The sequence below is a fragment of the Toxoplasma gondii genome, chromosome IX, assembly GCF_000006565.2.
Source record: "Toxoplasma gondii ME49 chromosome IX, whole genome shotgun sequence".
Taxonomy (NCBI): domain Eukaryota; phylum Apicomplexa; class Conoidasida; order Eucoccidiorida; family Sarcocystidae; genus Toxoplasma; species Toxoplasma gondii.
Window position 1 is genome coordinate 2,056,150 of NC_031477.1, and position 27,990 is coordinate 2,084,139.

At 53.7% G+C, this 27,990-nt stretch overlaps 4 protein-coding genes across 4 annotated transcripts; 2 read left to right on the forward strand and 2 right to left on the reverse strand.

Annotated features, from left to right (window-relative positions):
- Nucleotides 1-397: 397 nt before the first annotated feature.
- On the reverse strand, nucleotides 398-14,038 carry TGME49_264752 (HEAT repeat-containing protein). Its single transcript, XM_018781377.1, has 9 exons — nucleotides 8,884-14,038; nucleotides 8,160-8,486; nucleotides 7,571-7,699; nucleotides 6,781-7,202; nucleotides 4,022-6,415; nucleotides 3,449-3,679; nucleotides 2,942-3,181; nucleotides 2,071-2,709; nucleotides 398-1,563 (listed from the first exon to the last, which is right to left on the reverse strand). Exons 1-9 carry the CDS (start codon nucleotides 13,919-13,921, stop codon nucleotides 655-657), a joined length of 10,329 nt encoding a protein of 3,442 aa, XP_018636324.1. The 5' UTR covers nucleotides 13,922-14,038; the 3' UTR covers nucleotides 398-654.
- A 53-nt stretch (nucleotides 14,039-14,091) lies between these two features.
- On the forward strand, nucleotides 14,092-14,386 carry TGME49_264748 (hypothetical protein; the record flags this gene model as incomplete). The annotated part of the gene is made up of 1 exon (XM_018781376.1): nucleotides 14,092-14,386. Exon 1 carries the CDS (start codon nucleotides 14,138-14,140, stop codon nucleotides 14,384-14,386), a length of 249 nt encoding a protein of 82 aa, XP_018636325.1. The 5' UTR covers nucleotides 14,092-14,137.
- A 175-nt stretch (nucleotides 14,387-14,561) lies between these two features.
- TGME49_264745 (hypothetical protein) lies at nucleotides 14,562-15,374 on the forward strand (the record flags this gene model as incomplete). The annotated part of the gene is made up of 3 exons (XM_018781375.1): nucleotides 14,562-14,572; nucleotides 14,634-14,671; nucleotides 15,082-15,374. 3 exons carry the CDS (start codon nucleotides 14,562-14,564, stop codon nucleotides 15,372-15,374), a joined length of 342 nt encoding a protein of 113 aa, XP_018636326.1.
- A 2,434-nt stretch (nucleotides 15,375-17,808) lies between these two features.
- On the reverse strand, nucleotides 17,809-27,976 carry TGME49_264740 (hypothetical protein). The gene is made up of 4 exons (XM_002368562.2): nucleotides 26,856-27,976; nucleotides 25,444-26,424; nucleotides 24,097-25,016; nucleotides 17,809-23,624 (listed from the first exon to the last, which is right to left on the reverse strand). Exons 1-4 carry the CDS (start codon nucleotides 27,289-27,291, stop codon nucleotides 23,325-23,327), a joined length of 2,637 nt encoding a protein of 878 aa, XP_002368603.1. The 5' UTR covers nucleotides 27,292-27,976; the 3' UTR covers nucleotides 17,809-23,324.
- Between the last annotated feature and the right edge of the window lie 14 nt (nucleotides 27,977-27,990).

Genomic DNA, 27,990 nt, shown 5'->3' on the forward strand with positions numbered 1-27,990 from the left:
TGTGAGTCGATTGATCATCTTCGCGGCATTTGCGTTTCACTAGGCGAACAGTCCAGACATACACCAGACGCTTCCGTGCTACAAGTGACCTGGTCATTCCTCAGCGTCTTCTCGGTACTTCCACACTACCACCTACCTTTTGCCTGCGGTGGATTCTACAGTGTCATACATGAGTTATTTGACGTGCAGAAGGAACGGCTGAAATGACAAAGTGAACCTATGACTCAGCCACAGTGCGTCACAGTGTGAGATCGTGTATGGTTGAGACCGCAAGCGACAGTCGGACGAATTACAGCGCATCGTAGGTGGCAGATTACAAGAAGTCTTCCTGGTGGTAAACTCAGCGTTTGGAGTTCTGTCCAGTGGGCAAAGGCACACCGCCAATGTTGACACGACAGCAACTGAAAAAAGCCTCCGGCACAATTTTCAGGAACACAAAATGCCGTTTGTCTGTTTCCTGGTATAAAAGTTCCACACCAAGAAGACCACTGAATCCGATCCCGCTCCTCCCCCCCCCTCCCCCCATGGCTCTGCCGTGCTGTGTAGTAGAGCAGATTTTTCTCCCCCGTCTGCGGTCCTGTCGACCGCTCGTGAGCAGTTGATTTCTCATTTTCTGACCCAAGCACAGCGAGCCACACCTCTACCCCTTGGCACTCAGACTGCGGCATGGCGTAGTTCTGACGGACCCCGCTTCAAACCAGGCAGCATAAACAGAAGCGTGTCAACTAAACTGCTTGCGGCCTCTCGAGCATTCGGCCTCCTGTTGTTGAATTCTGCACATCCGCGGTCTGCAGCCGATACATTTCTGAGCCCTCGTGTGCACAGCTCCAAATCCTCGCTGTCATTTTCTACATTTACGACGCCTTGTGGAGATTCGTTCGGTGAACGCTGAGTTGCCTGCGTCCAATATGGGTCGAGTCCGTCACGAATATTTTGACGGCTCGCCGTCAATTCATCAGCGCTCTCAATTGCTAGTCCTGGCTGAATCGCATTGACTAACTCGGTGAGTCGATGAGAGATCGCCAACAACACCCAGTGAGCCGCGCTTCCTGTTTCGGTCGTCTTCCTCAGTTTCGCGTCTAGACGCTGAACCCACCGGCAGAGGAGTCCGAGACTTGTGTGTAAGCAAGGATTGCAAGTTGCAGGAGCACCAGCGCTGCTGTCAGACAGCCTCGGTGAGGTGCGGTGGCCCGGCTCGTTTGACGCGGATCTCACAACTACTGTAGGCAGTAGAATCAGCAGAAGACTTGCCTTCAAGAGCGCACCGTAAACAGGCTGAAAGAGAGCTTGCTGAGTGCAGTGGGGGTTGCCTAGGGAGACTGTCTCCCATTCCTTGTTTGCATCCGAAAACGAAGTCCGCGCGCCCTGCAGCCCGCCACTTGCGTTGTAAGTACCATCATTGGGCTGGTCATCGGAAGGCTGGAGCAGTGAGACCTGTTGATTCTTTCCATGCGCGTTCGTCCGATGCACTTTAGTGTGTCCCTCATCTCCGGTTCGTAGCTCCTGCATGTGGTACTCCGGAACCGCTGCTGAGCCGGTTATCAAAGCAAAGCTGGCATCTCCCTGTTTTGAAGGTACACATAACGAGGGACAAGAGGAACAGAAGCTGCCCATATATTATGTACCAAATTCTTTGCCGTCTTAGACGCGAGCAAACCTGTTCTTCTGGTTCGCCGTCGACACAGTGACTCGCGAGAACGATTTCCTAAAGTCGATTACGCTCGCTAAGTGAATTGGAACGAGAGTCACCGCAGTTCGAAGAGCGGTCTCGTCACAGTGAATACACGACACCCTGTAACTCTTTTTTTATCAGGCACCGCAGCAGGCCACGCCCTGACTGAATCACCACGTGGAATCATCTTGAGGAGCATCCCAGACACGACATCTGACCTAGATATCTACCGAACATGTTGTGCCCGTCCACCGTACGTCACAGCTGTGGTCCAGCCTCTCGCTCGTCTCCCTTTACGTAGAACGTGGAGACAGTCCCCTAACGAAGAGTTCCACGAAACCCCACACTGCAGATACCACACATCACACTGCTACAGGATTTCCGGATGTGTCGCTTACCCACACAAGTCGCTGGACAGTCATCTCCTCCAAGCAGATGCACACGTCCTCCAGCTCGCCGAGCACCTTTGTAACCTCATTCGAGAGAAATGTGAAGTCCACAGATGTTTGATCCCCGACGACTGTCGATCCCTGCCTCTCCACCTCGGGCGGCCGCTGCCGCCGTGAACAAGCATCGGCCTTCTGGCTAACAGACCCTGGCCATGAGATGGAACGTTCACGGCACTCGAGTAAGAAGGGTACGCTTCCCTTCCACTGGACTGTCTGAGACGCGCTGCGTGCAACTTCCATTGCAACAAGAGAATCCATATGAGTGTGGGAACTGCAGCCTGATGGCCGGGCGTCGAAGGCTGACGACACTGCGTAGTCCGCTGAAAGAATTAGGAGATTCCTGGCCGCTGCCTGCCCGATGAGGACTTCCTCTGTGTAAAGATTTGCAGGCTCCTCATCGAACAAAGGCCGACCACTGGAGGTCCTTTTTGGCTCGTGTTCCTGCTGTTGGAGAGTCCTGGATGCGCCAAGGCCTTCGCGAGGTCTCAAGTGAATGGACAGTTGGGTCGCGCATAAGTCGCGAATGGGTGGTGCAACCGCGCATATGGACCGCCAAAGCTTGCTAGCCACCACATAAGGGGGGAAAAGCTGAAAAGACAAGAGAGGACAGACCCACAGCTTGTCTGGAATACCCGCGTACCAATCATCGACACCGGCTACCTTGCTGAACAGCGCACGGGAAGAGTCAGAATGTAACGACGCAGTTCACCAACGACTGCGTGAGAAAAGCCACGGTCGGTGCGGAACTGCAAGGCTACTCGTTTAGGAATAAACTGCAACCACCTGGGTCATGATGCAGCCCTAGATAATTGTAGCTCACCTTCACCATTACATCTAGGACAATCTGCATCAGGACTGAGCTGTCCACACCTCGTGGCGGCATTTGACTGCAAATTGCCGACCGCAAGATAGAGACGACCTGTTGTGCCTGGGAAACGCTGAGAGCCGAGACAGCGCTCGCTTCGTCTTTTCCAGTCCTCGCCACGAGAAAATCTGCCAAACGGCTGCAAGCCTTGGTACATGCTTCAATTGCCTCTGCCCGAACAACTGGCTCGCCATCCTGTCCACATGCGACACATCGAAAAACCCCTCGATCCACTGTCTTTCTCATGCTCCATCGACGCAGGTGACGCAGACCGTGGAAAACGGGACAGTGTCTCTGTCAAGGACATCTGCAGGACCGTGGCCTCTGCACGACAATAACAGTGTCCTATGCCAGAAGCCAGTTTGAGTTCCGAATTCGTGCATAGATCTGATGCAGGTACTGCTACGAGTTTAGAAGGATCTATCTACGCCGGCCCCTGAGAGACCCAGGAAACGAACGGACCTGAAGAAGCGTCATCATAGCCTCCCAGATGTCCAAAGCCTCCTCGCAGCTGGTCGAACTGGTGTGATCTGGACAAGCTCCCATGTCGCGGCGGCAACGTGTGGTGCAGTGGCTGCTCCGTTCAGTCTCAGATGCCGGTGCTCGGTCTTCTGACCTGCAGCACTCTCGGACCAAAGTTTCGGAGGGTAGCGTTTGGAAGCCAGGAACTGGAAGACCGATGATGGCAAGAGCCTGCCAAACGAACAAACGACGGGAAGAGAGAACCGATGAAGTAGACAGGAACGGCTGCGCACCTTCGTCAATGACCCCGGAAAAGTTCGGAAAGCTCGGGAACGAAGTGGAAGTCACGGCGGATAAAGTGACGCCTGTCCTATTATTGATAAGGGAGAGGAAAGTCACGGTGTCAAGTTCTCAGAAGTAACTACTCCTGTAGGCTACCTGCATTCTTGTCTGTTGTCGAACCACACAAACTGCTTAATCTTCCGTATCCTTCTAAGATCACGGCTCTGCAGCAATAAATGAACAGGGAAGGCGTCCATGCGAATGTCCTTCAGGAGAAGATATAAATCTTACCTGAACCGCTGCTCGCCTGATGGTTGCTTCTGCTTCCGGAGAACTGCATGTTACCAGGCACGTTGTCCAGGCTTTGGCCATGGCACTGAACTTCTGTCTTCCCTGAGTGTCACACCTGTTTCTTCCATTCGAATCAATGTCGTGTTGAAGACGACTCGAGCTTAGCAGCGCAGCTCCAAAGACGAGAAACCCCTTGCGTACGGGGGCACTGTTCGGATAGGTGCGGACAAGTTCCAGTGCCGCTTTGGCAACGTCCTCAGGTGGCGGCCACAAACCCGCCAAAGCTCCCCGTTTACTCACGCATTGTCCGTGCAGTCTGGTCTCTTCGGCGTCCTGGTGTTCGCTGGCAGCAATCAGCATCTGAGCGAGAAGCGCCAGCAACCTCAGAGCCTCGGCCCGTACCGAAGACGAGAAGCCGCTCTGAATTCGGCTGTGGCTAAATGCGCACCTAGAGACTGGTTCACCCTTTCCGTCGTCCACCTGCTCCCGCCTCTCAGCAGTGCAGAACGCGCCACTGACTGCCTGCCACAGGAGCTGCAGACCGACCGGAAGGTCAGATGGCATGCATGAAGAACCATTCCTTGCATCGGCACTCGAAGCCGCCACACAAATGCGCCCTTTCTTCAGACGTTTGCGACAGCACCTAAGAGCTTGTTCTAGTACCTGTGGATGCATCTCAAGGCCATGAACGAGGTGAAGAATGACAGCGGCAGCAGTGAGGCGCGCTCTTGGGGAGGCAGGCCCGGGAGTCAACATCGCCGCGTCCACCAAGGCACACACGGCGACGGTTTGCAGGGGGACGTCCAAGGCAGTGCGAGATTTGGGCCGGTCAGCATGCAAGTGGTTACTGGTCGGAGGTGCGCCAGTGCCAGCCAGCTGACACAACAGACAATCCTGTGTTCCATCCACGTTTTTCACGCCATTCTCTGCCAGACTCTCGCCACCATGGAGAAGGCGCTCGAGAGACAGCTCTGAGAACGGCGGAACGCCACTGCGACTGCATGCCCCAGCGAAGCACGGCGGCAGATACCGCCATGCGGACGTGACGACGGATTCTGCTGCCTCGCGTGCGGCAGCCATGATTGAAAGTGCATCACTGCAACTTCCCACAGAGCCATACGCATGCGATGACGGGTCAGTGTTCCCTTTGCATCCATCTGTGCTCGTGGAGTCGCCTCGCGGCTCTCTATCGTGTGGCGCGCAGCATGCGCCAGACACCTCAGATGCCTCGGCGACTTTTGCCAGGTGGCTAGCAAGCGCTTGAACGGCTTGGAGGCCAAGCAGGCGATTCAGGGGGGCTGGGGCGCACGAGCAGACGTGTCTCATGCAACGGGCGAAGCCAGAGGCAAAGGACGAAGTATCAATGGAACATGGTTGTCCAGGTGCTTTGTCGCTGCGTTTGCGTGGAAGACCATCCTCGTTGACGGATGCCGCTGAACTGCCCCGATCACTCACTTTCTCGCTTCCCTCCACCGCCTCGTGCAGGACCGTAGGGGTTCGTACAGTCTGCTCAAGCCAGTCAGCGACTTCAGGACGCTGAAGAAGCTCAAGAGAAAGGAGAAGCAATCCGCAAGTTGTGTTGCTAGTGGCTTGACTATGCATCGCACTGGCAGCAGCCGCTTCGAGAGCCAGCAACAGTGCTTGCGGTCCTTGGAGACGCGCCTCTTGCATTGCGTAGTTCGCAAGCGCCCGAGCAGCGAGCAGTCGCGTGTGGAAATTTGGACTTGTTAGATGGGTTCGGAGAGCTGTCAAAAGCCTCAACAGCCAAACCGGGGACGCTGTAGGAAGGCCAGCCGAGAACGGCAATTGGGGATAAGATCTGTAGGGAAGGCACCCTTTTTCCTTGCTCTCTTTTCCCTCTGGGACGCTACAAACCGAGGAGAGCAAGCAGGCGAGACTCGGGCCTTCGCTAACAGCAGACGCAAAGTCCAATCGCGAAACAAGTAAGAGGACTGCAACTAGGGCGCCTTGATCTGCCTCGGGGTCGTGAGACCCGGATGCATGCACCTCCCCATGGGAATGCCCACCCCCGATTTGTCCCCCTACGTGGCGTGCGTTGTTACTGTTCGAATCCCTTTGCCCATCAAGTTCAATACACCCGTTCTTCTGTGTCGGAGAAACTGCAGAGGCCAGTGGATCGTTGAAGAAGTCGTCCTGTTGCAATCCTACAGCTCCCTGCGAACGTCGTTCACCTTCGACAGCTTCCACAAAAAACTGCCAAGGATGCCCTGTGTCGGCGGCCCCCTCCAGCGTGCGTAGTAGGATAGGAATGACATCAGCCGATTGCAGAAAGGGCAAGTCGATCTGAGCTTCAGCCAGTGACGGAATCAGCAAGGACCGCTGCTGCGCTCCGGCGCAGAAGGAGTAAAGAGGGAATGTTGAAACGTGCAGAGACTGCAGCGCCACAGAGGGACAGGGACACAACAGGGCGGCACCGCAAGGTAAGCTTTCATTCAGACAATGGCGTACACACACAGATGTTAAGCCGATAAGGTAATGTGAGTCGCGTATTTCCAAATGCGCCTTCGCAGAGGGTTTTCAATACGAAGCCCAACAGAAAACAACTGGTAGACAGAAGCACTGTTGTGCGGCAGCGATGTAGCGCCAGCGGCCAATGAGTTCCTCGACAGCTAACCTATTACCCTGTCCTCCACGTGAGACACTTGCCGTCTGCTGCTCCTGCCTGAACTCTCTGCAGCGAATCGCGTTTGCTGGCCACTCTCTTCTGATGCTGAGCGAAACCACTGAGTGGCTCTTACATCGTTATCTTTGCCAGCTAGTCGCTTCACAGAGGCGACGAGAAGCAATGTTGCTGCGTTGCGAAGGGGGAAATAAGAGGTCGTGTTGCTGCTCCGAACCGCGGCGGCCAGAGCCAACGCTGGCAACGGGGCGCCGTTTCCGACAAGCGGGTCGTCGCTCTTGACTTCGTTCCCTGTCTCCATCGCTTTTTCTTGGGCTGCTTTCTCTGTCGCTTTGTCGGCCGCAGTGCTGCCTCTGTCAGTCGACGAGCCGCCACCTGCCATTTGAGCTTCATGGGAATTCGGTGTTCCCTGAGTGATTTTTAGGGCAGCTATCGCCTCTTGAGGAGGGAGCAGGGAAACGCATGCGATTGAGGAAGAAAGCGCGCCGCTCCGGTTCACAGCTCGAACCACATTGAGGCAATGGGCACGATGCGCATACGCTGAGATTTTTAAACGCGCACATGCAAAAACAGAACAAGCCATTGCGTGCAACGTAGCGAAACGCACGTCCGATAGCGCTCATCGGCTAGGAGCGATTCAATCCCTTCCAGTGACCTGATTTCTCTCAACCCTACATATTAACCACGTTGCTAACGCGTGTGCCACCACCAGAACGCCTTGCAGTACGCCTGCTCACCCGATTCCGCCTTTCGTTCGACGCCAGCAACATGCTTCCAGCGCCATGACTTTCCCTTCCCCACCGCGGTTGCATACGTCCATATCTAGCCGTGACGCGGGCGTAAGTCGAAGCAAGTAAGCGGCCTATGCTGACCGTGTCTGTTTCCAACCAAATGCCACACCTTCTCACCTTCTTCGATGGAGGGAAAGAAGCTGTCAAAGTGCCCCTCCGCAAGTGGGAGAAGAATCGACATCGTATGCTGTAGAAGTGGACATCTGTCCCCGCCTCGAACTGTGCTGTCTGCACTCGCAGCTTCACCTGCAGACGTTATCCCCCACAAATGCACGCATCGATCGGAATCAAAAACAACATAGGCATGATTCAGAATGACCCTCGCGTCTGTCCATCGAAAACGTCTGTCTTCTTTTTCTACTCAGCCTCCCTTCGTCGACTCCTCCACTCTGCTCTACACCTGCGTCGTCCCGGCGCGTTCGCGTTGTGCAGACAGCTCCGGAGCTGCACCTGTACGGGTCATTCCCATGTCGAAAAGAGTTAAAATTTTGCCACCGCATGCAACTGGCCATTAACCGGATACACTTTCTTGGAAACTGCGCAAGACAGACGGTGAATCCGTCGGCCGATCTTAACCGAGCAGGCACACGAACGCTTCGCGTTTGTGCTTGGCCACGACTGTACCGCACTAAAGGCGAAACACACGACTCCTGAGCTGCAATGAAAAAGCGATTCATCTGACCGACACTCGACGTCCCTCTCTCACCAGCTAAAACTGCGACAAACGCAAGCCCGAGACTCGCGCTCTTCCTCAAAGGAGGCGGCAGGGAGGCAGCGCAAACGTCGTCGCTTTCCGAAGCGATTGGTGCTGACGCCGATTTCTGTGTGGAGCTGCTAGGGGTTTCCACCGACATCCCGGATGGCAAGGCAGATCTGGATGTCTCGAGCGGCGATCCGGCGAGCGACTGCGGAAGAAGGAGAAGAAGCAGGCTGTGAACCCACGTGCGAGGCAGAGCTTGCATGCCCCTGTGCGCTGAACAAAGCAGCCTTCGACTGACCCCAGCCAAAGTGTCAAACAGACTGTTCATGGCGCCTGGACGCAGCAGAACACAGGAATGGTGTCGTATAGTTATCCGGAAACAATCGCCAATCGTGTGTGCACTGACGCAACGCTGATCCGACCTCCAAACACACAAACGGTCTGCGCAACGGTCTCCAGCCAGAGCCCTAGGGAAGCATAGGCAGGCTGCGAACGAGCAAGCGTAACAGAGAAAGCATCAGTATGTACAAACCTTGACGTGTAGGGTGCCCGTCATCTAGCAGTACCTCCAACAATGAAAGACAATTTATCAGTTGAACACGGAGAACCGGGCGTTTGGGAACGCGACGCAGAGCTCCGAACCATCCTGGTGACTTCCCTTCGTTCTCTGTATCGTTTGCGTTTACCGTGCAAGTTCCTTCTCCCCTCTGGCAAAGCACAAGGCACTCACCAAGATGGCGGCAACAAAGCAGGAAGTGGAGAAGCCGACGTCCGATGGCGTTCATCTCGGCAACAGTCACAATCACGTTTGCGTTCCGGAGCGTCTGGAGTGATCCGAAAGCCGATGTATCAAAATTCCCCTTTGTCGCGGGAGCCGCGGCTTTATCAGAGTGACTAAAACCCCTGTCCAACTCATTTTGTGGAATCCTCTTGCTGTTTGTCTCAATTAAAGCTCTTCTCTCCGTTTCGTGCTCTCGATCACTAGGCACCGTGGTTCCAGTTTGCTCCTCTGCTTCCTCAAGGGGTACCCAGTCGAGAAGCGCTGAGAGGCAAGCTGCTGCTGCTTTGACTGTGACCCACCCCCGCACGGCTAGCAGCGTTTCGGCTGTTTCTTCTTCGTCTTCCGCCTCCCCGTTTGTCAGTTCTATGTTCCAGGCACCACCCGCAGGTCGCCGTGCGAGAAGCGGATGGCCTCTGCAGTCGACATTGAAGTTTTGCTTCTCGCTTGGCTTCTCCTTTTGGTTAGAGTCCTGCTGGCCTGACTGCTGCCACACAGCGTTCAGCATGACGCTGTCTGAGCCCTCTGCAATCACGCAGAACATGCTGCTGCATGTATCCATCAATAAACGCAGAAGGCCGGTGACCAGAGTTCGCCACGCGCCCCACATTCGTGTTGTTGCATTCTCAACTGGTCCCGACTCCCCCTCGCAAGAGCCAATTTTTGTCGGCAGAACCATCCCGTGCTTTCGCTCCTCAGCAAGTCCTGTGGAGGCGTGAATCAAGCTCTGAAGGGACGGAAGCTCTCGGAACAGTTTCGTGAGGACGATCAATAAGCCGTGAATGCATGCATCTGGTGTGTTAGCAGACAAGCGCGCGTGGCCTTCCAGCGCATTCAGCCTTTGCTGGGAAGCTGCTAGAAATACATGGAGCAATCGGAATAGCCTGTGCACCAAGCGATTAGCGCCGTTGGCTGGACCCTCCTGTTGGGCCTCTCCCAACACAGCCTCTGTTTGCTCACGCTGTAGCAAGGCGTGGCTAAGCACGTGTATAAGGATGGCTGCACTCAGAGGCACCTGTTCTGGATTCCCTGAGGGAATAGATTCCTCCGGTCCTTGCGAGTTTGAATGCCTCAGGCCCGTCCTACTGCTTGCCAGCTGTTCAGTCTGTCGGGGACGCTTCCAGTCTCTCTCCAGGGATCCCGAGCTTCGGGGCGGGGTGCGCAGCGACGGATTTCGGGTGGCTACCATGCGCTTGAGGGGTGCAACAAAGGCAGCGAAGAGAGCGAGTTCCAGCTGGGAAGCGCCAGCTGAGTAGTCGCTTTCCCGGATGCTATGGATCAGCACTAGGACATCCGTAAAGCTGCTTCGAAGACAGGGAACGAGGGCCTTAGACGCCCGCCCGTCCTGTTGCGCACCACTGCCGAAGATGGCCTCTAGAGTATCCCGTGTCGGCCGCAGCTGCTGTTGCTCCATCTTTGCCTCTGACGGAAACAGGTCTCTCCCACTGCCTCCTTGGAGCTTCCGCGGTGACAGCACGAGCGACGACACTCCCCACTCCAGCTGGTTCTTCGGGAAAAGCTTCAAAATCTTTCGGGCCGCCTCGCTCTGTCTCGGCCATCGGCTCGCAAGCATGCCAAGTAACTGAGCCTGCATCGGAGCTGCATAGAAACCGAGGGTCTCTGCGACTGCACAGCCACCGGCGAATGTTTCACTCGCAGCACATGCATGCCCTACCTCCTTAGCGAGCTTCTTCCCTGCCTCCAAGCGTCCCTTTTCCCGAACGTGCGAGGCTTCGCGAGCTCCTCGGGCCGCAGATAGAGCAGCATTTGCACAGCTGCTACCTTTGCGGAGGTCGCTGGGTGGCTGGAACCCCCACAGCGTGTATAGGAACAACAAAATGGTTGTGCCTGTGTTCTGCCGATCCGGGTGCATGCATGGGAGCGACTGGAGTAGCGCTGCGCGGTGCAGTCTCCGCAGGAAAACCAGGAACTCCCGAAGGCTGTCATCCTCCTGTCGCTTGCGTACGTCTGCGGTGGCCCCCACGGTTGTAGGTTCTGAGACATTCTCAATAGTCGCACACGCTTGTTCGCTGCCCCGCAACTTGTCATCCTTTCTTTCGATATTGTCCAGAGAATACGCGGATTCCGATGAGGGAGCACCGCGGCTGTTCGGTTGGCCTGGCGATTGCATTGACGCCTCCCCCGAGCAGGCCGATGGCCCTTTCAGAAGCAGGCGAAGCTCCTCAGGCGTTCGCTCTATCAACTGCTTTCTGTACGCATCGCGGGCGCGCTGTAGAAATCTCTTGAACGCATCGGCAAAAGCCGCTTTAGTTGCTCCGGAGGCCTGCCGGCCACTGCCGTGCTCGAGGACATCGAGGAGCAGCTCAAGCTCTATGCGAGCGGGAGGGACAGAGGAAAGACGCGAGAACGCGACAACCTTCAAAAGCGCCATCCGCACATCATCGTCGCCACTCTGAAGACCATGCTGCAGGCGCTCACTGCTGATGTGTACAGAGATACCGCTACCCTCTATGTCAACTCCCGAAACGACCAAACAGCAGCTCGCATTTTGCGGGGTCGTCTGCGCTCGGGCGCCCACCTGAGGGGCCGCCATCGTTTCTCTTAAATCTGCCATGCACGCATCCGCTTCTGGATTCTCATGAGCTCCAGACATACTGTTCGTGACACACTCCTCGTGATCCAATCTAATGTGCCGCCGGTGTTCCCGGTCGTTCCACTCTGCCACCCCCGCCTGTCGAGCGACCAGCAGCAACACCGCTTCCCCAATACTCCACGGCATCTGATTCGCGCCTGTCTTCAGTTGGCCTCTCCTAGAATGATTGCTGTGCTCTTTCGTCGCCTGAGGCTGCCGCGAGCCAGATGCGTGCTTCATAGGCAATGACTCCAGCTTATCTGACAGTCCAAAGCCCAAAAGTGAGGCGGCCCTCTGGCAGTCCTCGGGATGAAGCTTCATGTCAGAGGCAGCTCGTCCGTATGTACAGCCAGTCCAGTAAAGGAGTTGGAGAATCGAGGCCAGGCCTTGAGGATCCAGAGTTTGCAACAGAGGGAAAACCGTACCTGCCACCCTTTGTGAAGCGTCGGGTGAGAGGCGACGCCGTGAAGCAGGTGAAACTGGCACGGCAAGCGGCGCAGCGTCCATAGGCCAGCTATTCAAAGAAGCAAGCTCTGGACAGGCGAAGGAAAATGACAGGCTTTCGTTTCCCACCTCCTTCCGGCTCAACATCAAGGCTTTCGTGGAACCGAAAGGCAAACTCAGCAAGGCGTCAACTAGTAAAGGGTACAAGACCTGGCGAAGTGCTACTGGCACAGGACTTGCACCAGCACTTCCACACGTAGCCCGCTCTGCACGACTTGGGACTTTGGCGTCTTTGTGGTGACCCTGTTTACTGGACGCGATAGTTTGCTCCGAGACTTCCGCTCGCCCTGTTCCTACTCCAGCGACTACAGTTTCCGCCGCGAGTCGCTTTCCAGTTGGGGATGGCCGACGACAAAGGTGCTTCATGATGCCGTCGAGGAACTTGACAGCTGATGCGCCTGTGTGGAATGAGTCTCCAATCTCCATCAGAAGTTGCTCTACCAGACGCGGACGCTGGCGCAGCAGCCATTCTACCCCTACAGCAGGGAGAAGAGACAACAATGCAAGATTTTGTGCCTTTCTGTGAACCGCAGACAAATCTAGGACCGCCAAGGCCAGCCGGTGAGGCAAACAGCAGACACCATTGCCTTTCCTCTGTCCATGGCTGACAGGGATGCACGCTGGCGGGGAACACGATCCGTGTTTCCCTGATGTACTGATGGTCACCTGGCTCAGCGCCTCCCACAGGCTTCGAGCCACCTGCGAGACACTTCGCTGCGGATGCTGCCAGTGACTCAGAGAAACTTCAATCAGCGTATTGATAGGACAAGGTGATACGGATGAAGTTGAGGGCCGAGAATCGGAAGGCAAGGAGAGAAACGATGGGAGTTCGGACGGCGAGTGAGAGATGGCATTGGGCTCTGAAGCAGAGCCACTCGGCAAGTCATCTTTCCTTTCTGGAGCAGGGCCTTCCGCGTGGTCTCCCACGTTAGACTGTAGCAGCCAAGAGACAGGTGAAACGTCGACAAGCTGTTTAAGAAGAAGCAGAGCATCGCGTTTGGCGTGCACATCGTGAGTCTGACTGTAAGTGACAAGATGTGCCAAAACTTCTGAGAGAACAGCCGTCGCACTGGCTGTTACAGCAAGCCGGTCGCCAGGGGCTTTACCAGCAAAGGTATTGGGAACAGCCTCAGGGCATTGTGTCTGACAAGTCTTGATACGCTCATCCTGGTGGGCTTTTGCTCGTTCCGCACGGCTCCCTGCATCTCCAGTCGAAGCTCGGGGTGCCTCAGCTTGTCCACACCCGTCAACGTTATTTGCAACCAGAAGCAGAAGAGAGCGAAGAAGCGCGAGTCCGCCCCGCGGGGCTACACGCCCTGCATTCTTCGCCTCCCGTCCCGTGCCGCCATCCTGTTCATCTGTTCTGTTCACACCTCCCCTAATACGATGAGCTCCTGCAGAAGCCGCGGGGCTCAACAGTTGCTTCACCATCCGACAGGCGCCGCTTACGCCGCTGTGGCCGCGGTGAAGACCCGCGAGGGCGGCCAGTCGAACTTTAAGAGTTGCAACAGCTGTTAAAACTTCCATCTCTTTCTGTTGTTGAAGGAAAACCGCCAGAAACCTGGATTCCATTGCAGTTTTCAGCAGCAGCACGAGTGACGCATCCCCGTCGGCTCCGCCGCGACGAGAGAAACAGGAGAAAGAGGGGCAACCTAAATTGCTGCCGTCCACCGAAGGGGTGGTTTTCGAACTCTGCCCTGTGGTCTGCTGCTTTGGTGTAGCGCCGGAGGACGGTGACGGGTCGCTAGCTGGTGCAAACTCTGTCAGAAGGGCCTCGCGAAGCAACTTCTGGAGTGCCATGTCTTGGACCAAATGTGGCCAGCAGGATGTGCACACAGCAGACACCGCCTGAAGGAGCGCGAGCAAATGAGTTCTCCGTTGCCCAGTTGGCATCTGAAAAGAGTCTTTTTGTACGGCAGCATGCCCGGTTGTTGCGCGCTCCAGCCCTCTCAGTAGAAGCAGAAATGCAACGGCAGCTTCGCTGAGTGAGGCACCCGTTCCCGAGTCTCCTCTCTGCTTCCACAGTTCGCGGTGCAGCCTCTGAAGAGTAGGTGATTCAAGAGTCGCGCTCACTCGCAGCGCCGCAACGCAACTGCGCTCCAAAAAGGCATGCGCCCTGACGTCACTTCCCGACCGTATCACGTCTGGCGAGCCAACATCCGCCAGGCCCTCCATGTTTGCGTCTGCCTCCATTTCGCAGAGAAGAGCGCGGCGGTCCAGTGCCCACAGCCGCAAGCGTCGGGAAAACACATCTACGGCAGTTTCCCTTCGCCTCGGAAACTCGTCGGTCTCCTCTTTTCTCATCCGACTGTCGACCCCCTCGCACCGGATGTCATCTCTCGCTCGAAGCCGCACTGATGAATCGAGGACATCCGTCGCGCGTTCGGTTTCCGCCTCCACCCTTCGTGCTTCCACTTCTGCGGGTGTACGGCCCTTGAGCAGCCCAGTTGTGCTTTGCGCTGAAGCCAAATCGGATCCGCTATCCAGTTTTAAAAGGGCTACGAAGCAACGTTCCACCTGCTGAAGGCCACTAATGGCACTCAAGTTCCCGCGACTGCGGAGTTGAAGCATAACATCCATCAAAGCTTCCGCCACAGGCCCGGAGGAATCTTCTATGGAGTCATCGGCGTGAAACGAATTCTGGTGAGCTGGACGGGCTAAGCCATATGCTTCACTGCACGCAGACGAGCAAAAGGCCGATGACGAAGCTGGCGTTGAATATGATGAAGACTCGAGAGACGAACCGGCAGTGGCATCGGAAGACACAGAAGACTCGGTATAGGGGGGTGGTGGACCGAAAGAACGAGTCCCTGAAATCTGCTTGGAGGCAGGAACTTCGAAGGACGCACGTGTGCGATTCCCAGCCTCGTGAGCCCGTTTCGCCAGCTGGAAGAGAAAGTTCGCAAGCTGCCTCAAAACGATGCTCTGGCTTTCAAGGGACTTGCTGTCCTCCACAAAACTCCCCCATAGTCGCGCAAGGGTCTGGCTGCTGGATGTATCGACATCACGCACATGCCATGTGTTTTCGTCCGATCTGTCATTATGCATCGCAGATCTTTCTCGAAGTACAGCAAGGAGGCTACGTGTGGACGGCGACCGGAGCACGCCATCAGAAGTTGGTACCTCATCCTCCGTTGACAAAAAGGGGCCACCCTTCGCCGTATGGCCATCGTGGCGATCCAAGTCACTGGACGACGAAGCAGTGAATTCAACGAGTCCTGTTGTCTGCTCTGTAACGCTTGTGGACGACATGGTCCGCACCAGGACTGCAGATCGGGTCTCGGAGGCTCGAAACTTTTCCTGCATGTTGCGAGGTGTTGGCGAGAACCGCAAATCAAAGTGGTGACCATCCGGCAAGTTATGGGGGTAGAAAGGTAGAGGATGAGTCCAAATTGGCACGTTAAGAGCTGTTTTTCACGTGAAATTTGCCTTGGAAGGAGAAGAGACAAAAAGGAGGTGCTGTCAAACTATCCATGAAGCTGCAACTTGCACGCTCTGGAGCTGGGGTAGCCGGCCCGTGAGCATGATCGCGCGCTCAGTTCATTAGTATTGATGGACTTTAGAAAGCTATTGAAAGAGAGGAGGAATATAAATTCGAGCGTGTGAAGGGCATCACTTTCGATTTTCAACTGTTGGCCAGCTCAAGCGGGCGCATGCAGTCTCTGCTTAGCATTCATGCGCCGATAGTTCGTGGGGGCCCGTTCTGTGGCACCAGGGCTTATGGGGCTGTTTTGCGTCGTTTCTTCCCTTAACTACCCTTAAAGATGGGTAATTGAATTCGCCTACCAAGTCGCAGCCTACATTTACTTACCACCCGATTACTTCTCAGGGGAGCTGGGCGTTGCCAATCCCTGTCTTCCCGAGTCTCCATAGGGCAAGGTCCTTGTGCTCAGAAACGTCGAGTAGACACAGGCCATCCACATGTTCCTACACAAAGCCACATTGATAAAAAAAATACCGCAGATCTCGTTACTCAACAATACACATGTAGCATTGTGTCACATTCTGTAGTGGGCTTGCAATATGGAGGCAATGCGGTTAACTACTCCCCTGTCCTTCGAAGCGTGTCCTGCCGGAATAGGGCCCACACAAGCTTGCCGCCCGGGAAACAGCGACTATCCTCATAGCAAATTTAAAGCTGATTGAGTGGAACTTCTCAATGACAGCGTGTTGTTCCAATGTCATCCATCAGGTTTAAACAGCTTAGTCTTAGGTGTGCTGAGGGTGGCCAACCTCAGTGTTGTTGCCAAGCTGGGGCGAGAAAACGCTGGTGTGCTGCTATCCATTCTTCCGATTCAGAATGAAGCAGTTCCAAAAATGAGGTGACAGTGATTTGCTCGTGCCACAGTATATTAGCAGCATTTCGATGTAAACTTCCATGGCCTGTATTCGCACGCGGCTCAAGACTTGGGTGTGCCCTAGCGTACTAAAAATGAAGAAATGCAGGTCGAGGAGCGGCCAACATACCATTCGGTGTTTTACAACTTGTAATATCTCCTCGATATTCGCGAATGCAGTATGCTTAAAATTGTTTCCAGGGTGGGAATAAATGCAGATAAGGGGAGGACGTTTTGCTACCCAGTCTGGAAACCGTTGGGGTGCCGTCAATAGTGGCATAGCACATAAACTGGTGTAATCCATCGCAATCAATCACGTCAGGACACCAATCTGACGAGTGAGATAGGAAGCAAGAGATCTCGAGCCGTTCGTACTCTAACTCACAGCCGCCTCTGATGGTATTGTCGTAAACTGCAAGGAGCCAAGAGGGATCGGGAACCGTCGGCTTTGCCATATACCACAATGAAGGTGAGGGAAATTCCGACTCCCCGTCAGGATACATCTCATCAGCAGACACAGACACTATATCCGGAAAAAGTGAATTTTGCCACGCGGATGATAGCAATCGAGGACACAGTCGGTCAGAGGCACGAGGACAATGTTAATTCACACAATTATCAGACGGCCAGCGGGTATACCGTGGCAGCCATACTCCCCGTTGTTTTGCTCGTTAAAGCGTGTCTCGATCTCCCTTTTTAGTCAACAGCGTATCTTCAATTTGAACTAATGTGTGTCTTGCTTTGTACATTTGGCGCATCAGCGGTACAGCTCGCGGGCCGACAAACTGCACAGGGCACACGAAACAAGTCTACGCAGATGGCAGGTATCACAGTCCTGGCAGAGTGCACGTGTGATTAGAAATTTCGTTCCTTTCGAGCGGCTTAGCAGGCGTCTGAGGGAAACGATAAGGGGAGCTCCTGGCAGCATACGGCTGTTGCTACTCAGTAACGCGGAAAATACAAAATTGGCATCCAGTCGAGTGGTGTGTGTCTATGTCGTTTATTGTTTGCAGCAGCTCTGCTGTCATTCACGTTCACCAGCTTGCAACAGACAGATGGGGTCAGACCGTGGGAAATCCACAAGATCTGGTTTTCGAGACTCACGAAACCCGGTACGGGTGGCAGATCTTAGGCTGATGGTCTCCTAAGAGAGAGCTACCCTTCCCTCTCATATGGCTCCCCTTCCAGTATGAACAAGCAACTGTTTCAGAGAGTAACGGATATTTCTGGTCGTAGACAGAGCTACATTTGGTGAGAATAGCACTGCCGTGCCTTTCCCGTCGCTAGTTGTGTACACGCACGTCGCTTTCGAAAGGTGACACCAATGAACCAGAGGGGGGTTCACCTTCAGACACGATAGTCTGTTCATCGGTGTTCGACAAACGAAGCTCTCACTGAGGAATTGACAAAGTGAATTTTTCATTTCTTATTCAGTTCAGTAGATTGCTCCGCTGTGGGTTCTGGTGCACATTCTCGCGTTTGCTAACCTGCAGTTCCGCCATTGGAGTTACAGCGTTGCTCGTGGCTGGTCCGTTGATGAACTGCGTAGCGCACTGTGCAAAGTTTTGTTCCGCCGCAGATCCACCTTTTCTAGAGATGTGTCTCTGTGTTTGAACGTTCTTCCTGTTGATTTTACTGCGGAATAAATAGATTACAGTTCGTTCGGACAATCAGGGAAGGTCAACTTCTTCGTTTTGGCTGCATAGTATCTTGCACGGCTAGCAGCGTAATTGAACTTACGTGTGCTGTATTCATTGTTTCATAAGGGCTCGGAATCACGTTCTCTGGTACCTGCCAGTTGTCATAAGTCGAAAGACAACACATATGGTTCTTTCCGGCATATTTACTTGTGAGCCGAGACAACCCACATTTCAGAATCCAGTAACCCACGGTACTGCTGCGTTATCTGGTTCTCCTGTGTCACTCACTTCGTGCATGCACTAGTGGGACAATGTTATTTCTTCTCGAGCGGTTCTTCGCTGTTGTGTGGATGCTCAATGATGACAATCCGGATCTATCAATGCTAGAACTCATATGCGGGCGATTCGGTGAGTCAGAGCACGATGCCGATGAGAGAAAGGCTTTCGATGATGCTGACAGAGCAACTGTACTTGATGCTGCGGCACGAAATTCAGGGGTCGATACCAAAAACACATCGTCTTCCGGTGCAGAGGATCGACAAAGGCGAACTCAATCTTCTGAGGGTGCAGGTATCGGGAGACGTGGCGGTGCACGGCGTTTGTCTTCTGCCAGTAAGCTAACTGAACAAAGCGGTGAAAGGACCCGACATCATAGGAGCGGGTCTCAGAGCGACATTGTCAAGCACCAAATATCGAACTCGACGGATGCAAAGACGCTGGTCGAAGTTGGAATCCATGGTGCTGAGCTACATGCTTCTTCCCCTTCCTCTCTTGCTTCGTCGCGGTGTTCCGTTACCTCGTTGTCTGATCGAGCATCGGAAGGACGCATACAGGACGGACCAGACGGACCAGTTACCAGGGCTCACCATCGAGCAACTAGTGGAATTTATCAGAAGAAGTATTTCACCAGAAACAATATACATCCTGCATCTGTGAAACACGCATCAGACGAGGTTGTAGGTTCGCATTCCCTTCATCTTTCATCTTCAGTGCCAAAGTTGGCATGCTCAGTGGGGCCAGCGAGCAAGCGCGGGCTCGCCAATCCTGCAATTGGTGAAACCGACGGTGGCAGCTTTTCACGAGTTCAGCCACCCCCGCATCCGTCTCCGCCGGTTCTGCCCCCTACTGTTGTCAGTGGTTGCCCGCCAGCAGGCAGGCCTGTTTTAGATTTGACACAGGAGATATCTACACGACCCCGTTCCACTCCCTTTCAGGAGTGGGATGATACATGTCGCTGGAACGTAACGCCCTCACCGGTAGCATGTATAAAGGCACCCAGGGTAGACGATATATGCAACCTCACAGGAGCGCGCTCCGATGTGTCTCGGATGCCACTCCGATTTGATCCGGAGAAAGCTTTCCGGTCAAATGGTGAGCGACTCCCTAAGGGCTGTCTGCGTCACGGAAGCGATTGGAGGCAACACCGAATAACGCAAGTGGACAGTGCGTTGTGTGATAATTCGTATGAGAAAGGAGGTGCTCAGTTTTCCCCGGTGTACAAAGATCGTCTACGGGGGACACCGAGGCGATGGTCGGGAAAGCCGAGACAAAGAGGGGCGCTACCTTCGCGAAGTTACATGAATATATCAGTGAAGCCAGGCGAAAGGGATGGAACGAATATCATGCGGAGGATGTCAAATGTAAAGGGAAAAAACGGAGTTCACCGTGATCATCGAGACGGATTTGATTGTGAAAGTCCCAGCAAGCTTCAGATGGCGGCTTGTCGCAGTGAGGGACATCCCTTAGATGTAACACGCTTGCAACCGGGCAAAAGGGAGAGTAGAACGCACCGCAGTCGTGTACGCAGGGGGATCGTACGTTCATCATGCCTGTAGTAAACAAAGTGGCTGTTTACAGGAAAGAGCTTGTTAGAAATGCCGATAGCGTCGTGGCCAGGGCAGGCGCCGCCGAGCGACACGTAGATCCAAATGCATCAGTGCGACGAAGCTCACACTTGTTGAGGCCAGTGGAAACGGTGAGGTCCAAATGAGGTGGAGACTTATTAACCTAGCGCTCATGGAAAAACGGCACTGAACGGGCTTGTTTGCGATGCAACGGCTTGCCTTGGTTGTGTCTCGCTTTGTACATATATCACCATTTTTGCCGTAAACAGCTGACTGCAGTGTAAGTCACTCGTACTGCAAGCTTGATTCGCAGAAAAGCCCTGCGCCCGTCTGTGCTATGTACTAAAAATGTGCTGAGATAGAACTGTGCAAGCGAAGGAACTCCCAGTGGTGCTTAGAGCCTGGTTAAAAACAGCATCGTCTGTGGTCAACGCACGAAGGCGTGAAATAAGTACCAGAGTTGCACGTAAGCAGAGGCTGAAGACAGTCTTTACTATCATCTTCTCCAAAATGCTGGTTTGCCTTATCTGTATGAGTGACAGTTTTCGTCGCGAAAAATTACAGAAGGATCGTTTCCGTATGCATTTTGGAAGCTAACTCTATTCATCAGAATTAGGAAACGCTGGCTAGTGTTGCATTGTGCAGAACAGGAATTGCCACATTAGAATGACAAAAGTATGCGTTGCTAGCGGACGGTTACATTTGCGATGCACAGTGCACAAATGCCTCCGTGTATGAAGACTTGTAAAATGTGTATAAGCAATATGACCTATATCGTGTGCTAATAGGTCACCGGGGAGCATAATTTGCTCCGTGAGCACCGCTGGCTATTTGCGTAGTTGAACAGCTCTGTTGTTGACAGGATAACACGCGTACTGTGCCGCCACTGTACTAGTTCGATCTGTTTTGTAGTGAACGCCGCCACTGAAGAATGAAAACCGAGGTGCGAGTGTCATCAGGTTAGGTAGCAGGAACTGTATTGCAACCGCGGGAGGCTTCTTTATTTCAGGGAGCCTGAATCCGAAAGCGTGCATCAAGCATCACATGTGTGGATTTAGACACGCCAAAATTAGATTACTTTGTTGCCCACGAACCACGCGACAGCCGACGTGTTTCGACATCGTGTTTAAGAAGTCTCGAAACATTGCACACATAAGGTGATGGTAATTGCGTATTGTTTCAGAATCAATGAGGGTCCTCTCGCATCTGTCAGATTTTGCTCTGCCGACGTTTACGACGCATCATTCCGTTTTCTGTAACAAACTTTGGAATGCTACCCTGTGTGTTTTCTGTTCGGTTACACCGCGTGAGGCGGATGCCATGAGCGGTCACAAAGCGGAGAAGAATTCGTTCGCTTGATGAGTCGATAGTTATCTTCACCGTGCACCGTGTTTCAAGCCACCAAGGGGCTACCAAATGGTACATAGTAGGGCTGATTCGTTTTCCTCTCTTACGCCCAATATCCTATCTAATACGTTCACCAGCCCAACGCGGTGGCAGAATGGTTGCCTCCTGGCGTCCACTAATGTATGATCCATTGAACCGCAGCAGCAAGCACGCACACGCAGTTCACTTCATCGAACCAGCCCTCGCCTTCGTTGCCGGCCTCAGCGTTGGGCGATTACATCTATGACAGTACAGTAGCATCATGATCTGAAGAGCATGCACCGCTTACAATCCGATGCGACCAAATTTGTTGATCCAGTAGCCGCTAATAGCTGTTCGGTTTCAACCCACCGGTTCGGATCCACTCGAACGCGGAAATTCAGTCGACAGTGAACAGTAACCGTATTCCAACCCGTGTCGTGTATCTTCTGGATGAGACTCGGCACTACATCCCCGCACTGTTGCCAAGATGCGTTGCCCCAGCATTTGTCGTAGCATCATATGACTGGCAGTGGATACTGCAACCCTAGCTTCCTGGCGAGGCAGTACGGTGTGCAACTCAGCTTTACCACACTACCTTTTTCGCGGATAAAATCCTTGAGCAGCAAAATACGCGTGTAATGTCGTCCAGCGTAAACGGAAGCCTCTAGTTTACTTCACGTGCCTGTGACGCATAAGACAGCTTGCTCACAGCAACCGATCATTCTGTGCTAACGCAAGAACAACTTGTGGCAAGTACACTATTCATACTTTTGTTACTCTGATAAACGAATGCGGCACCCCCGCCGACCTAGAGGTCTTATGTCATCAAAAAAAGAAGAGCAGGAATTATCGAGTCTTTACGAACCACGGCCGTTGGGTCACCAATGCTATTGGTGACAGGGGTTCCTCATGAACACTTTCATACCGGTTCGAACAAACATTTGTTACGCACTCCGAACGTCAGCTTTCGTTTTCGTCAGCGGAAAAGTGTACCGTCTACGGCAGTGCAGCGCAAAAAGAATTCCATACCATAGTTTTCGCATATTATACTCTCAAACAATAAAAAGGAGCTGACTCTTATTCATCCCACTCAGCCGTGACGGTTTCCGATTATGTCTTCTTCGCTGCACCGTCAACCACCTCCAAGCCACAAACTGAGGAACCTACTGCACGGTGCAACCACAACGAAGAAATAATGGGCGGTCCGTTGCCCAGTGCAAGGTCATGTGTCTTCTGGCAGTCGCAGATTACGTATGCCTGTGTGTGAGCAAACCAGAAGTCAATCTTCCTCCATCGCCACAGAAATGAGGATAGACAGCACAATCACGCACTGTTTACCCTCCGTGGACTCTCGCCTGAGACCCTTTGCCATATTCGTGCCCCATCAGTCTCAACTAACAGTTAGACGAATGTACCGGATACTTCTTTCGCGTTTTTGTCGGCCACGTGGCCGGGGTCGCTGGCCCCCATGAACCCACAGCAAACCAAACGACACAGGGGCCATCTTTCGCGTACTCACCCGGGGGGCCGCTTGCAGTAAGCGGATGCACACGTTCGCACAGACTGTACAAGAAGCCACAACCGGTGGAGACCACCTTTCTGACCAGCACAGCTCTTGGCGATCCACACCAACGTCAGAGCGGTAACAAAAATTGACCAGGGTGTAGACGTAGCCTAACGAACCCGAGTGCCGGGGTTGCTTGCAAGTAAACCTAACACCAACCCGCCTCTCCACTCACTTCTCCAATCTCTGTTTTCCGAGGACAACAATTGTCCCGCAGTACCAAACGCTTTGTGGTTCTTCATGCCATACGACTACATACCGCACTGACACGATGATAAATTGACGAGCTGCAAGTAACGTTCAGGAAGATGGGGTCTTGTGCTAAAAGACACGCATCATAGGTAAGAGGGTTGACACCGAACGACAGTCGACGGCCGTGCCCAGGTGAATCTCGCATTTCTGAGACAAATCCAGACCCTGAGGGAAACACAGTTCTGTAAGGAGACATCTTCAGTCGTCTCCACAGATCATATTCCCGCATTCCTTGTGCCAACAGCTGCACTATGCTTCCACGGTAACAGGAAAACGATATCAGTCGCTCGCTTAGGCTGAGTCGATGGCTCCCAGCTGCACGACCGTTGGCACCCCTCCTTGTGAAGCTGCGATAGGCGCCGCGGCCCAGTCTCCATGGGTGCTTTGAGGTGGCTGTTTCCACAGAACGGACGAGCCGCACACGAGAGCCACAATCATAGCCACCAAGCACAAAATGGCTACACATACGACAAGCCAAATCATCGGTTTGCAAGGCGTGTTTGAAGATTTCGAGAAGTCGACAGCACTGAACAGTGCCTCTGTTTCTGAGTCGCCTGGGAAGGAATGGAAGGCTGTCAGGTGCAGATAATGCTGCAAACAAACCACATTCACAACCGCACACTCCGTCACAGACAGTCCATTTCGGTAGCCTTGGTGGTGCACATAATACCGCATCGCTGCAACAAAACTGCATGCGCACGCGGACCAGAAACTAGCATTCGACACGTGCGTCCCAGTCCACCAAGAGGTATTTTCGCACACCTGGGAAACCTTGCATGTTTGTGCATATTCGAACAATTGCAGCATGAACCAGCCACATGAGGTCTATGCACAAGATGTTCGACATAATGCCTTTGCGCATAGCACTGGACCTGCTTTGGGTGGTGTATCTTAGTCTACTTCACGGTTCCCCCGAGTACTTGAAGAAAACATTACAATGCTTGGATCTGCTTGTTTCAACTAGTTTCCCCAGCACTGAATATGGTTTCCTCAGTTCAACGCTCACACATTCGCTAAGAGCGACATTTTCGTGACATCGCTCTGAAATGTAGTTGCATCTCACCTCGGCGCTGAAGTCGCCCACATCGCCCTCGAGTGCCAGAGCAGCAGACGCAGCGGGTAAGGGATTGAGATGCATGATCATCTCGAAGTAGTTGAAAGGCTGCCCGTTGCGGATCTCGTTATTTAAGCTGTCGTACCGCATGAGCATCAGCGCATTGACGGGCCGCGTTGCTTGGCCCCCGCGGCTGCCACGAGCACGGGAGATTCCTGCAGGCAATTCCCGGCTCTCCCCCGTTCCGCTTAACAGTCCTTGCAATAGTTGTTGTCTCTCTAGATGCCAGTAAACCCAGGGGACCGTTAGGCGGTTCATGGGTACAGTTACATCAACGGTTCCGAAATGACGTTTGCCGCCACGAGTTCCATCCACGTAGAATAGGGGCGATGACGGTGCGAAATGGACACGGATAAATTTTTTGAGTGCTTGTACACCTCGGCAAACCGGGGCACTCGATTTATCGCGACGTCTTCGGTTTGCGCCGCCGGCAGCTCCGGAAGTATCTAACAGACAGAGCTCCCTCGCAAACGGCTGCAAAACATTTAGCGACACGGCTGATACGCCCGCGCCTGTGATGGGACACACCTCATCGGTAAGATCGGAAAACAGCGAACTTGCACTCCATTGCATAGGATCTTCCAGGAGTGACGATGCACCACAGTCTGCAGGCTGGGTGACCGCCCCCACAAGAGGGGCTAAATTCTGCACACTGAATGAACCCGTGAATGTGCGGCAGTCATAAAGGTTTGAGCCGGTCGAGGCATTTTCACGGGTCTGGCTGTTCTCAGTAGGAGCCAAGACTGGACCGAACGTCCAGTACGTACAGGCACCTCGAGACCCAACAGGGAGATTCTTCACAGAGAGAGATTCGCACTTGCTTCGACACTCCTTCCATGAACGTTCCTTGGTCAAAGCCAGCTCGTCACCTGCAAGTTGACAAACCAGACGAAACCGGTATGGAGCCGAGGAGGAACCAAACATCACTGAAAATATCCTGGCGTCTGCGTTCCGTATCATCTTCGCCATGAGGAGCTGACACCAAGGAGCAAGTTCTATTCGAGGAGCAAATAACCCGGAAGAACTGTTCCTGAACACTTTCATGGTCACGAAGACGGTTCGCTTCAGTTGGTTGGCTGCCACAGCAGAAGGATGAGACACCAGTACGCCAATAAACCACGCAGAAACAGCGACAAACAGAAAATCTGCGTGGTCCATACTGGAAGAGACACATGTTTCGGTACTTGTGCTACAAGGACATGCGTACCATAGCAATGAGCCCTTTGATCACAAGGTGTCGGTTACATTTTCTCATTATGTATACTGTCGCAATAATAACCTCGAATCATCACTCACCGATTGGTCCAGTTCTGTGGGAAATGCCACACGGGGCAAACAGCGCTTCACTCCGGTAGCTGATGTCGTAGATGTGGTCGCCAGCAACGAAGGCCATGACATGCTCCCGGGAAAACGTGGTGATGTACCAAGCGACAAGGGGGTCATCTACGAAGAGCAGTAGCTGGACGCGTGAGCCGAGAATGTCCCGTAGCGGCATTTCGGATAGCCACATTTCACCCTGCTGTCGCAACCACTTAGCGAACAGTTCAGGCCGGTTAACTGATTCCGCCATCGGGTATGCAGGTCCGGAGACGTCTGCTGCCGTGTTTTTACGTGCAACCTCTTGCGGGCGGCCTGCCGTACCCGGGAATGCAGTCGATCCAGCCGTCTCAGCATCCTTTTTCTTTTCTGGAGGCCCGAAGAAGACATGTTCATGGCGAGGCAGGAGCTGACCCCAGTACCGATCGATGAGCTCCAAAAGGGCCTGGACGTCTTCGTACATCAGGGGTTTGCGCACGGCCGAGGTCATGAACGACGCGGTAGGATCCGACGGAGAAACAACCTCAAATGTGGGCGACTTGCCTTTCCCCTTCCTGTCCACATCGCCTCCCGGATGGCCTTCGACAAATTTCGGGCTCGCAAGCTCGTTGAAAGCTGGCAGCGGGTTCGTCGGGTCGGCCTTCGCACCAGGCTGATTGTACTCTGCATACCGTTTCAGCATGGCCCCCAGAGACGATGCTTGCTCTACAGAATTTATGGCGCCTCGGCGATTTCCGTTGAGGGTGGAGAAGACGACCACTGCAACTTCGCTGCCGTTCGAACGCAAGAAACGCTGAACAGGACGAAAAAGGCTCTCCTCCAGGCTAGTGCGCGAGTGCAAGTCAATGATGCTCTGGAGTGCATTAGGCAGGGCGGGAATCGGGCTGGTGCTAAGCTGGGAAAATGCAGACACGGCCTTCCTGAGGCTGACGAGATCTTCTTCCAGTCTCCATGGTGCTTCTGGACAGAAAAGAGGAGACACGCCCACACCAACACAGAAGATGAGACAAAAGGTGCTTTGCCATTATCTGGCCAAAGTGCCACTCAAGAGAAACAGGGAAGCTTTCTGAACGCAAATCCGCACGAAACGACGAAACATGACGCAGTCGCTTTTCATTCCGGTGTTTACTCTGTATCAAATTTCGCTAAAGCTCTCCAAGATATAACAGTGATTCATGAATTACGTCTAAAACGTAACCTGTGTGGAGTAGCCTCACTTTTCAGCGCTCACCTATCTATCCCATTGGTGGAGGTCCACCGACACAAACCGTCGTGTCACCACGTTTGTCCGCCAACTTCTCTACGAAGTTGCCTTATCCTTCCTTCTTTGAGGTGATATTTAAACGATCATCGGGAGTTTCTGGCTTGGTCTGACAGCAATATTTCCTCACCTGAGTACCACTTGCCATCTCGACTGTTCCGCCAGGGCCGAACGTCGAAGGAACGAATGCCATCGTACAGCTGGCGGGTCACGTCGACATTCTGAGCATGGGTCAGCTCCATGTACCGAGGCGCATTCACGTCGTTTAGAGTGCTGTGAACAGTTGCGGGAAGCGCCAGCTCTGTGAGGGTCATGTCCGCGAAGAGGCGCATCCAGGCAGCTGCGCTTTGCCGACTTGGGATCCGTTTTCGCGGGCGAATCGCGGGACCGAATCGGAACTCGGGAAACCCGTTTTCAGAGGACTTGCTAGACTGGCCATTCTTCCCTTCTGGCTGACAGGCAGCAGGGATGAGCAGGCACAGCAGCAGCAACAGACCGGCGAAACATGCAAGACGCCAAAGCTGGGGAGACAGAGAGCAACTCCCACGTTCGGTCAGCCCCCTCATCCTGGAAAAAAAGTTCGGGTGCGCATTGAAGAGACACTAGCTGCTGCCAGTGGAGCCTGGTCTAGATACTGACCGTGGGATAAAAAAAATTATTATGCTAAAGAGCAACGGTTCTCGAGCATGCACTGCAGACGAATGCTAAGCGGACCCGCTCCAGTAGCGGACGCCAAGGCGCCCCCCGTTTTCTCAGGGCTAGCAGGGAGGCACCAGTCTCCTACTACGGAAGAAGGCAGCCGCAGCACGTTTCCCCTCTCAAAACAGCACAGAAACAAAAATCTGTTTTGTACCTAGCCAGAATGGAAAATACGAAAGGTCCTCCACGAACAACGATCGGGCGCTGCGGCAGCGGGAGTATAGAAGGCGAGTACGGAAAAGCAAGCGCCCGAACTGCCAAAGGGGTCGCCGATGTCCAATTGACTGCCTTCTCGAGGAAAATTGAGAGTATTTGTGTCTTTTATTTTTAGTGTCGACTCTGAGAGCTTTGAGAAAGACATCTCAAGAAAGCTACGCCAGGAAATTGCGAGACTCATTGGGAGCGCGTATCGTTGAAAACGGTAATGGCCAACTGGCATGTCTCTCGCGTCGCCGCGAGCTCTACCGGCTCATCAACTGGTTCCTGACCCGGCAACACAGCGCCTCTCTGCAAACGCGATTTCCGATGACCATAGCACAGAGGCAACATCGTGAAAGTGTTCAAAA